This window comes from Gigantopelta aegis, chromosome 15, assembly GCF_016097555.1.
Source record: "Gigantopelta aegis isolate Gae_Host chromosome 15, Gae_host_genome, whole genome shotgun sequence".
NCBI classification, from domain to species: domain Eukaryota; kingdom Metazoa; phylum Mollusca; class Gastropoda; order Neomphalida; family Peltospiridae; genus Gigantopelta; species Gigantopelta aegis.
This window is the reverse complement of record NC_054713.1, coordinates 20,456,408-20,468,672: the sequence shown is the minus strand read 5'-3', so window position 1 is coordinate 20,468,672 and position 12,265 is coordinate 20,456,408. Positions and strand designations below refer to the sequence as shown.

The 12,265-nt window shown below is 35.7% G+C and overlaps 2 protein-coding genes across 2 annotated transcripts; both read right to left on the bottom strand.

Annotated features, from left to right (window-relative positions):
- Positions 1–706: 706 nt before the first annotated feature.
- On the bottom strand, positions 707–10,867 carry LOC121390697 (NFX1-type zinc finger-containing protein 1-like). Its single transcript, XM_041522584.1, has 2 exons — positions 7,076–10,867; positions 707–1,210 (listed from the first exon to the last, which is right to left on the bottom strand). Exons 1-2 carry the CDS (start codon positions 10,368–10,370, stop codon positions 1,014–1,016), a joined length of 3,492 nt encoding a protein of 1,163 aa, XP_041378518.1. The 5' UTR covers positions 10,371–10,867; the 3' UTR covers positions 707–1,013.
- On the bottom strand, positions 10,460–12,217 carry LOC121389708 (NFX1-type zinc finger-containing protein 1-like). Its single transcript, XM_041521359.1, has one exon. It carries the CDS (start codon positions 12,215–12,217, stop codon positions 10,460–10,462), a length of 1,758 nt encoding a protein of 585 aa, XP_041377293.1.
- Positions 12,218–12,265: the final 48 nt, after the last annotated feature.

The following is a 12,265-nucleotide window of genomic DNA, read 5'->3' as shown; positions in this document are numbered from 1 at the left end:
GGTTGACCCATCAGTTTGTAATCTTCCACCACATTACATAGTGGCGGTCGTTTATTCTCTTGATTTTTTTCTTTTAAACATTTATATTTTTTTAATGAATCACACGTTTATATAAAACGATATGTTATGGGGTTTTGTATTACACTGAGTATATTTAATATCAAAATAAATAATTAAGAAACAAAACGCTACAAAATAAAAAGACCATGGCATATTCACACCTTAAAGAGATTAATAAATAAAAAATACAATCACGTAAAGAACATGAAATCATGGAATATATATATTAGGTTTTTCCCACTTTTTATCGTTTTTTTATTTTGCATGGGTATCAGTGAGAAACATAAGATATTTACAGCAGTCGAATTATTTACAATAATATAGATATATATATCGAAAGTATAATTTGAATGTGTTTTATTTTACCATCACGTTAACGTACTGTTAACATATTACGACGTATACAATTTGGCGCATCCATATCGAATTTGAACGTTTTCAATATACTTATATGAAGCTCTTTAGGGACTGAACATTTGCAAAGCTAAATCGCGAAAGCTTTCTCATATATATTTGTAAATGTATAAACAGTTTTTGTTTTAGAAGAATGAAAGTCGTTGACATCCACAAGGTATTCAAGTGATTAAAATAAGTACAAAAAAGACAAAGGAAAAAAACCAACAAAAAATTAAATTAAAACAAAACAAACAAGCGAAAACGTTTTTAACAATATAACAACAAAACCAATATACACAAAACAATTAATCGGAATTCTATATGTGTCTTGATAACTAAAAACACAAATCTGAATAAATACATAGCATGAGAAGAAAAAAACCCACCCCACAAACAAAACAGACGACAAGTAAGTAAACATAAATAACAACAACATTTGCAAATCTTCGACGAGACACCCGACAGGACATTCAAAAAGTAAGGTTTCCAAATCCTAGTTGAAATCGCATGAAGTCATCTCGCAGAGTGATACGCGATAGCCAGTTTAGCGTCCTTAATTAAATAATGGCGTCAAAATTATAGTTCTCCATATTTGCATGTTCTGACCAGGCCCCGTATGTGGCGCCATCCATTTCCCCAGCAACGTCATTACCGTCAGCTAGGCGATGATTTTGACCTCCAATTACCTCGCCGCATTCAGGGCAACTGGAAGTCACCATGGCACCGCCGCAATTCCCTATTGTGTAAATGTGACCTGAAAATAGGACATGCATATTAAAGGTGCATATGTATTTATGGAGATAATTTGTAATGGCGTCTCATGCCCGTGGATATTTATTAATATAATTTCTTTAAATATAACTTGGTAACACATCTACAAGATGTGTGCAGAAAAATCATTATTTTCAATAAAATTACATATCAGAATTGCGAAACGTTTGGCAATCAATAGCCAAAGATTAATTAATCAATGTGCTCCAGGGAAGTTTGTAAAGAAAATAGCACTAACTCTGCCAATGGCCGATTTCAGCTTCGGCAAAATAAAGCGATTGATTGTTATTTGCATCAAGTGGACACAATTCTCAACCACAAAACCGTAAACACGAAAATAAGTTAGTCAAATGAACTGAATGGAATACAAAATAGGTGTGCTATAAAAGTTGAAAAGAATTTAATTTAGGCCTGCTACCAAAATCAGAATGATGACAAAACAAATAAATGAATAACAATAAAATAATAAATAATAATCCTGAAGAAAACACAAAACGCGAACAAGAGACCCATGGATCTGGATGGTCACCTCAGTGAATTGTTGACCCCACGTACCATACTCATGGTGTCCACAAAACCCATTGTCCTGATGGGTGAGAATGACCAAATTCGTGATTGTGTTTATCGATAGGTCAATGAAGCTTCCCAACAAATTTAGCAGCTGACAAGGAATGACAGTTTAATTGCTATATTTCAATAAAATCAAATTCACAACATTGATAAACCATCTAATGATTTTTACATATAAGAAGATTATTTTGTTGCAACGTATTTAGAACTAGATAAAAATGTTTTGATTCCTTTATTTTGCCCCCCCCCCTCCCCCCACCCTTTAGGGCCCTGCTTTCCAGTGGGTTTTGTGTGTGTGTGTGTGTGCGTGTGTGTGCGCGCGCAAGCGTGTGCGTGTCAGGTGTGAAGGATCACAATGACCAAATTCACCTCATGACATTATTATAGTTGTTGTTGTAATTATTATTTTGCATCTGCACTAGTGCCCCATTTTTCAAATAATCAAGATTAAAATAACATATTAAAATATATATTCTGATCAAACATTTCCAATTAAAAAGGTAATACATAACTTAAAACTTAAGTTTACCAGTTTTTATTCCCCTTAATTCTGTTCAGTGTCTGGTTACAATTCATTTTATTTCTGTGCACATTTCCATAGATTCAAGCATGCTGTCCTTGGAACACTCCTCAGCTGTATTGATTGCTTGCTACACTTTATAAGAATAAATTCATTGTCATTGTCATTGCCCAGATGACAGATTAATGACTGGTGGCAGAGCAATTGGTGTAGTGGTTTTTCATCTCTCACCAAGGACATTTACATTTCTTGTAGTCTTAAATCTGGTTCGCCAACCAGTAATGTAATGCTGTGTTTACTTTTAAAACACACTATCATTATCTTGTAGTCTTAAATCTGGTTCGCCATCCATTAATGTAATGTTGTGTTTACTTTTAAAACACACTATCATTATCTTGTAGTCTTAAATCTGGTTCGCCATCCATTGATGTAATGCTGTGTTTACTTTTAAAACACACTATCATTATCTTGTAGTCTTAAATCTGGTTCGCCAACCATTGATGTAATGTTGTGTTTACTTTAAAAACACACTATCATTATCTTGTAGTCTTAAATCTGGTTCGCCAACCATTGATGTGATGTTGTGTTTACTTTTAAAACACACTATCATTATCTTGTAGTCTTAAATCTGGTTCGCCAACCATTGATGTGATGTTGTGTTTACTTTTAAAACACACTATCATTATCTTGTAGTCTTAAATCTGGTTCGCCAACCATTGATGTGATGTTGTGTTTACTTTTAAAACACACTATCATTATCTTGTAGTCTTAAATCTGGTTCGCCAACCATTGATGTGATGTTGTGTTTACTTTAAAAACACACTATCATTATCTTGTAGTCTTAAATCTGGTTCGCCAACCATTGATGTAATGTTGTGTTTACTTTTAAAACACACTATGATTATCTTGTAGTCTTAAATCTGGTTCGCCAACCATTGATGTAATGTTGTGTTTACTTTTAAAACACACTATGATTATCTTGTAGTCTTAAATCTGGTTCGCCAACCATTGATGTAATGTTGTGTTTACTTTTAAAACACACTATGATTATCTTGTAGTCTTAAATCTGGTTCGCCAACCATTAATGTAATGTTGTGTTTACTTTTAAAACACACTATGATTATCTTGTAGTCTTAAATCTGGTTCGCCAACCATTAATGTAATGTTGTGTTTACTTTTAAAACACACTATGATTATCTTGTAGTCTTAAATCTGGTTCGCCATCCATTGATGTAATGTTGTGTTTACTTTTAAAACACACTATGATTATCTTGTAGTCTTAAATCTGGTTCGCCATCCATTGATGTAATGTTGTGTTTACTTTTAAAACACACTATGATTATCTTGTAGTCTTAAATCTGGTTCGCCAACCATTGATGTAATGTTGTGTTTACTTTTAAAACACACTATGATTATCTTGTAGTCTTAAATCTGGTTCGCCAACCATTGATGTAATGTTGTGTTTACTTTTAAAACACACTATCATTATCTTGTAGTCTTAAATCTGGTTCGCCATCCATTGATGTAATGTTGTGTTTACTTTTAAAACACACTATCATTATCTTGTAGTCTTAAATCTGGTTCGCCATCCATTGATGTAATGTTGTGTTTACTTTTAAAACACACTATCATTATCTTGTAGTCTTAAATCTGGTTCGCCAACCATTGATGTAATGTTGTGTTTACTTTTAAAACACACTATCATTATCTTGTAGTCTTAAATCTGGTTCGCCATCCATTGATGTAATGTTGTGTTTACTTTTAAAACACACTATCATTATCTTGTAGTCTTAAATCTGGTTCGCCATCCATTGATGTAATGCTGTGTTTACTTTTAAAACACACTATCATTATCTTGTAGTCTTATCTGGTTCGCCAACCATTGATGTAATGTTGTGTTTACTTTTAAAACACACTATCATTATCTGGTTCGCCAACCATTAATGTAATGTTGTGTTTACTTTTAAAACACACTATCATTATCTTGTAGTCTTAAATCTGGTTCGCCAACCATTGATGTAATGTTGTGTTTACTTTTAAAACACACTATCATTATCTTGTAGTCTTAAATCTGGTTCGCCATCCATTGATGTAATGTTGTGTTTACTTTTAAAACACACTATCATTATCTTGTAGTCTTAAATCTGGTTCGCCATCCATTGATGTAATGTTGTGTTTACTTTTAAAACACACTATCATTATCTTGTAGTCTTAAATCTGGTTCGCCAACCATTGATGTAATGTTGTGTTTACTTTTAAAACACACTATCATTATCTTGTAGTCTTAAATCTGGTTCGCCAACCATTGATGTAATGTTGTGTTTACTTTTAAAACACACTATCATTATCTTGTAGTCTTAAATCTGGTTCGCCAACCATTGATGTAATGTTGTGTTTACTTTTAAAACACACTATCATTATCTTGTAGTCTTAAATCTGGTTCGCCAACCATTGATGTAATGTTGTGTTTACTTTTAAAACACACTATCATTATCTTGTAGTCTTAAATCTGGTTCGCCAACCATTGATGTAATGTTGTGTTTACTTTTAAAACACACTATCATTATCTTGTAGTCTTAAATCTGGTTCGCCAACCATTGATGTAATGTTGTGTTTACTTTTAAAACACACTATCATTATCTTGTAGTCTTAAATCTGGTTCGCCAACCATTCATGTAATGTTGTGTTTACTTTTAAAACACACTATCATTATCTTGTAGTCTTAAATCTGGTTCGCCAACCATTGATGTAATGTTGTGTTTACTTTTAAAACACACTATCATTATCTTGTAGTCTTAAATCTGGTTCGCCAACCATTGATGTAATGTTGTGTTTACTTTTAAAACACACTATCATTATCTTGTAGTCTTAAATCTGGTTCGCCAATGTAATGTTGTGTTTACTTTTAAAACACACTATGATTATCTTGTAGTCTTAAATCTGGTTCGCCAACCATTGATGTAATGTTGTGTTTACTTTAAAACACACTAAAACACACTATCATTATCTTGTAGTCTTAAATCTGGTTCGCCAACCATTGATGTAATGTTGTGTTTACTTTTAAAACACACTATCATTATCTTGTAGTCTTAAATCTGGTTCGCCAACCATAATGTTGTGTTTACTTTTAAAACACACTATCATTATGTAATGTTGTGTTTACTTTTAAAACACACTATCATTATCTTGTAGTCTTAAAAAACACTTGTAGTCTTAAATCTGGTTCGCCAACCATTGATGTAATGTTGTGTTTACTTTTAAAACACACTATCATTATCTTGTAGTCTTAAATCTGGTTCGCCAACCATTCATGTAATGTTGTGTTTACTTTTAAAACACACTATCATTATCTTGTAGTCTTAAATCTGGTTCGCCAACCATTGATGTAATGTGTTTACTTTAAAAACACACTATCATTATCTTGTAGTCTTAAATCTGGTTCGCCAACCATTGATGTAATGTTGTGTTTACTTTAAAAACACACTATCATTATCTTGTAGTCTTAAATCTGGTTCGCCAACCATTGATGTAATGTTGTGTTTACTTTAAAAACACACTATCATTATCTTGTAGTCTTAAATCTGGTTCGCCAACCATTGATGTAATGTTGTGTTTACTTTTAAAACACACTATCATTATCTTGTAGTCTTAAATCTGGTTCGCCAACCATTGATGTAATGTTGTGTTTACTTTTAAAACACACTATCATTATCTTGTAGTCTTAAATCTGGTTCGCCAACCATTGATGTAATGTTGTGTTTACTTTTAAAACACACTATCATTATCTTGTAGTCTTAAATCTGGTTCATTAACTTGTAGTCTTAAATCTGGTTCGCCAACCATTGATGTAATGTTGTGTTTACTTTTAAAACACACTATCATTATCTTGTAGTCTTAAATCTGGTTCGCCAACCATTGATGTAATGTTGTGTTTACTTTTAAAAACACACTATCATTATCTTGTAGTCTGTAAATCTGGTTCATTGATGTAATGTTGTGTTTACTTTAAAAACACACTATCATTATCTTGTAGTCTTAAATCTGGTTCGCCAACCATTGATGTAATGTTATGTTTACTTTAAAAACACACTATCATTATCTTGGTTAAATCTGGTTCCAACCATTGATGTAATGTTGTGTTTACTTTTAAAACACACTATCATTATCTTGTAGTCTTAAATCTGGTTCGCCAACCATTGATGTAATGTTGTGTTTACTTTTAAAACACACTATCATTATGTATCTTGTAGTCTTAAATCTTATCTTGTAGTCTTAAATCTGGTTCGCCAACCATTAATGTAATGTTGTGTTTACTTTTAAAACACACTATCATTATCTTGTAGTCTTAAATCTGGTTCGCCAACCATTGATGTAATGTTGTGTTTACTTTTAAAACACACTATGATTATCTTGTAGTCTTAAATCTGGTTCGCCAACCATTGATGTAATGTTGTGTTTACTTTTAAAACACACTATGATTATCTTGTAGTCTTAAATCTGGTTCGCCAACCATTAATGTAATGTTGTGTTTACTTTTAAAACACACTATGATTATCTTGTAGTCTTAAATCTGGTTCGCCATCCATTAATGTAATGTGCTTATTTTAAAAACACAGTATTTTCCCACTTCTCCCCAACCCCCCCCCCCCCCCCCCCCCCCCCCCCCCCCCCCCCCCCCCCATTAGGTTTTTTTAAATGTACCATTAATTGTAATTGTACCCATGTCCATGTTTGGTATAGTGTACTTTAAAAACTTACCATTTTTGCACTTGTACCAATGTCCTTGTTTGGAGTAGTCCATTGCTTTGACAATCATTATTTTTTCATCCTTAGAAAGCCCACACATTTGGAATTTCTGCTCGGCTTCTGCAATGAACTTGGACACTTTGTCTGCCTCATCTTGTGATAGTTTAGTTTTTCCCATGTCAAGAGCCATGGATTCTATTTTATCTTTATCATCAAGGGATGCTTGGTCGTGCTTCTGGCTAACATGCCCTTTGATACGACAGATTTTCCACCAAAGTTTTATTCGAGTTATTTCCATTTGACATTCATCCACCTGTTGCGCTGAAAACGTATCTCTGTGAGTTAGCCATTTATCCAGATTTATGAGTTCATTCATGAGATGATGCACTTGATCAATATCAATATACTTCTCCCCTTCCTGGTTTATTTCATTCATTATAGACATAATACTGTCCACAAATGTATCCCGGTTTTGGAGAAACATTAAAACCCTATCCATGGCTTGGACTGTGTTGCTGGTTTTAACTATATGCTGGCATGGTCTGGGAATATTTTTAAATGACCGAATTAGCTTTTTCTTTTCTCGTAATGCATCCTTACTAGACAAAAACCTTTTCTTAACTTCCTCAATATCTTTTTGGGCAGACTTGATGACATTGTTATATCTTTGAGCATTCAGTACAGGCGATTTGCACTTTGGACACTCTTTTCGTCTAATCGAATCATCAGCAGATGTTTGTTCCATGTATGTATCGAGACCAAAACTTTCAAAAATGTGTTTGCAGTCAGGAAGTTGGTAAAATATAGAATCTGGTTCATCTTCAGCACCAAAAAAGATTTCTCTTGGGTCGTCATCTTGGCACTCCAGACAAAAGCAAGGTTCACAGTAAAACCCAGCACAGCGATGTTTGCACAAAAGCTTTCTCTTACATGGATGATTACAAGCTGATCGGTCACAAGGTTCACCACACTTATGTTTGCATTCAAATTTGTTTGGACAACCGCTTTTGCAACGCCAACGACATAGTTCTATGCACATGTTACAGACATCACCACATTCTTTTTTACACTTAGAATGACAACATTTATTTTCGCATTTTTGGGTGCAAGGTCCGCATGGAATATTGCATTTTTTACTACAAGCATGTCCACAAATTAAAACATGAGTACAATTCTCTGTGCATTCTTGATGGAGGTTGCCATGGAAACATTTTCCACACATTCCTTTACATTGGTGTCCACATTTAAGAATCCCTTGGCATGGCACTCTGCAGTCTGGATTTGATCGAGTAAAACAAGCAATTTGTATGTTGTGTCCACATCTTGCATCAATCTTAACCAATTCCATGCAATTAGATGGTGTATTGCATCGTTCTCCACATTTTCTTTGACATACGTGACCACAGTCTAACTTCTTTGTACACCGTTCTTTGCACTGTTCACTGCGTGGGTCTCTATAACAAAGGATTTCCTGTGTGTGTCCACATGACTCAAGTTCAACCATCACCTTTTCTTTGCAGTCACCACATTTTTCATGACACTCTTTTTGACAGAGGTGTCCTCTGGGGCACACTTTTGAGCACTGCTTTTTGCAAGGCAGCTTGTGACTTTTATCACTGATGTGGCATTTCCGACTGCATGCATGACCACACTCTAGTCTGGTTTCACAAGCCTGGTTGCAACCTCCGTCTGCAATCTTGGCAAAGTCCTCGGGCTTTTCCACAGCAATCTCTACCTTATGCTTCTCACATTTCAACTTCAAAATTTTCCCAATATTTTGAGTTTCTTCTGCTTTCAGCAAGACCTCCCCCCAAAGGGTAGATTTCTCCTTCAGCATGTTCATGTTGCCAATGATATACAGACCTTCACGAGCTCTAGAAAGAATGACACATATTCGATTGGCTCTCGACAAGTAACCAATGTTTTTATTCCTATTGCTGCGAACTAAAGATATCAGGATTATCTTGTTTTCTTCCCCTTGATAGTTGTCAACAGCTGTGATTCTTACCTTTTTCCTTTCTTCAGAAGGAAATGTTCTCTGCAAAACTGGATCATTTTGCTCCATCTCTTGAATTATACCTTTAAGAAGATAGACTTGGTCTTTGTAGGGAGTGAGTATAGTGATATCGTCTGGCGAGTAGCATTGAAGTATTAAATGTCGGTACAGTTTTGTTATCATTTTGGCTTCATGCTGATTCCTGTGGCTCAGAGATCCTTCACTATGGTCTTCCAGATGATCGTGGTCAAGGAAAAATAAATTTGTTGCCATGCCACGAATGTTCTTATATTCAAACACAGAATCATGATCATCCAGAGTCTTGTAGATGTGCGGTTTCAATAAGGAAGATATTTCAGGACGCATCCGATGCTGAAGCTGCAACTGTTTGTATTCCATTCCACTTCTGATCCACCTCTCAAACAATGAGACATCTGTCTTATATTTTTTACAGAGCTGGAAGTCATTGTATGACGGCTGCAGTTGTTGATGGTCGCCAATCATAATTAAATGTTGACACGACTGAGACAAAGCGCCAATAACATGTGGCTCAGCCACCTGGGCAGCTTCTTCTACTATAACCACAGCTGGAGCAACAATCTGCAGTGCAGAAGAATATTGTGCTGCGCCTGTAGTTGTCATGGCTACTACACGTGCTTCCCTCATGATCTGAACATCCAATGCAGCTCTGACCTCTTTGTCGAGTTGACATGACTCTTCTAATTCAAATTCTGCTTCAGAGACGGCAGTCCTGTACTTACTTGTGGCATTCCAAATCCAGTGACGATAAAGTCTCCATCTTTGGGGAACATCAAGCTGCCATATATTAATAACTGAATATTCTTCAACAGAAGACATTTTGTCATTTGTATTTACAGTGTTAACCACACTAATGAATAGTTTTAGTCTTTCATTGCTTGGCACGTTTTGCCAGTATTTTTCTGACACCAAAGTCATCTCATTGAGTGCCATTTTGGGAATGTTGTTTTGATCTTCATCATTCTCCATGTCATCAGAAATGTCCAGCAGTCTTTCTTTATCTTCTTCAAATAAATCTTCTTCAGTCCAGAAAATGTCATCTGTCATCCCTTTTGCAATATTGCCAGTTGGTTGACTCACTTTGACATCCAGCCAAATCAGGAGCCGTGTTCCATTGTCTGGACATCTATCTTTAGGAATCCACCCATTAGTAAGCAGTTCATAATGTCTGTATGACATTACTGTACTCAAAGTATCTTCATGAACAAGACCATTCTGGTATTGCTTAATCATGCGATTGTTAAACTCATATGATTCATTATGATTGTTCATTGTCCTGCGATGGTCTCTAAATTTGAATGATGCCCGTCTGTGCTCCCTTATGTTGTATTGTTCAAGTTTCTCATTTTCACATCGAGAACCTACTCGCACAATACAAAATGGTAACACTCCTTGTAATGCTGGTGTTTCATCAAGGCACCGAGAAACTGGTCTAATGCATGGTTGGTATAGCTAATGAGCAACAAAGGTCTTGGTAAGTTTCTATCTGATTCCCTCCATAGGTGACGATTTGATAAAAGAAATTCTGCGAGACGAATGCCCATAAATGTTTTCCCAGTGCCTGGTGGGCCTTGGATAAGAGCAACGTCCTTTGTGAGTGCCATCTGCAGTGCCTCATACTGAGATTCATCAAGTCCTAATTCATCAGACATCGGCCACTGTTTAAGGTCTGTAATGCAAACGCTGTCATATTTCTCGGCAGTACCGACAGATTCATATTGAAGTAAACAGTTAAAAGAGACTGTATCTATCATTTCAAGGTATTTAGGAGCCCTTGTTTCCACGCTGTGTCCAATCATATATGGCTTCAAAGGCAGAGATAAGCATTTCCTTTCTATCTTGTTATACGTATCTTTCAGTGTTTTCAAGCTGTGCGAGTATGCGGGATAAAATGAGCGACTCTCCAACATGACAAACGTATATTCCACCAATGCTAAAACCGTCTGAGTGTCGATATCAATGAATTTCACATCGATTTTCCCTTGTTTTAATGACTCGGCGTCCCTGTGTGCAACAGTGGCATAGAATAAAGTTGAGAACCCATCATGAGAGAAGCACAAAAGTGATCCAAACTTTAGAATTGAAGGATGGTAATGCATATTTGCTAACTGAATCTCCCATACTATTCCTGTTCCTTTTATAAAATGTTTTGACTGGATATGTACATCTTCAAATAGCCGTACATCTGTGTCCCTGAAGTAATGATCTGATTCTTCATCCATGAAGCTCATGTATCGTATGATCCCATTGCACAGAGGTCGGATGAAATCTTCACGGAAGATACTAAATGTATAAAGCAAGTAATGCAGCTCACTGTCGAAAGGAGTTCCTATTTCGTGTGGTTCTGTGAGTTCTTTGTTGCTCTTACTTCGGATTATGTCAACTGATGGTAAAATGTACATTTCTGACTCACGCATAAAACGTGCGATGCCGCCATCATGGCCCGAGTCTTTGTTGGATTGTCTCATTTGGTTTTGTATCTCTTTCACCTCGGTGAGCTTGTCCTTCAAATGCTGCATGCCGTCTCCAAGCTTATTGAGTACTTGCTCTAACATAACACTACAGATCAAACTATCTCTCAGTGGCAACGCAGCCAGATCAACTGAAAGTTTCATCAGATCTGTTATATCTGCTATGAATTCTATGTCTGACATACTCAAAGTCTCTTTGGTATAGAAACATTTCAGTTCCTCTTGAAGATCTTGTCTTTCAAAAAAGTTCTGTTCTCGTAGAGTGTACAGCACTTTGCATCTGTGTGAATGTGTCAGGGAAGACGACACTCCTTTGTTGACTACCCTAAAGAACAACGGGATATCTTCTATTGGACAATTTGATGACAAAAACTGGGTAATCTTCTCAAGGTGAGTAACAAGCATTAAACAAACCTCCTCTGGTTCCAAATGTTCACTATTATATATTTTAGCAATAATCCAGTCATTGTCTATGATCGTTGCTCCAGTTTGAATGTCTGCGTTCTCTACTGGAACACCTTGAATGATATACTTCCTCGTGTCTGCGTTCACGGATGGGAGACCTATTAGAAAATGTGTTCCTCCAACTGGAATGTCCAATTGGTTTATGGCTTGAGCAATAATCATCTCGATGTCTATTTTTGGCATTGGAACACCTAGCAGCAAACGTGCTGTTCGAACTGGTTTTGTCTCTTG

Coding starts and splice junctions, on each gene's coding strand:
- LOC121390697 (XM_041522584.1), bottom strand. CDS start 10,370: ATGAACAATCATAATGAATCATATGAGTTTAACAATCGCATGATTAAG. Junction 1,211..7,075: donor TTGGTACAAGTGCAAAAATG/GTAAGTTTTTAA, acceptor TCCTATTTTCAG/GTCACATTTACACAATAGGG.
- LOC121389708 (XM_041521359.1), bottom strand. CDS start 12,217: ATGCCAAAAATAGACATCGAGATGATTATTGCTCAAGCCATAAACCAA.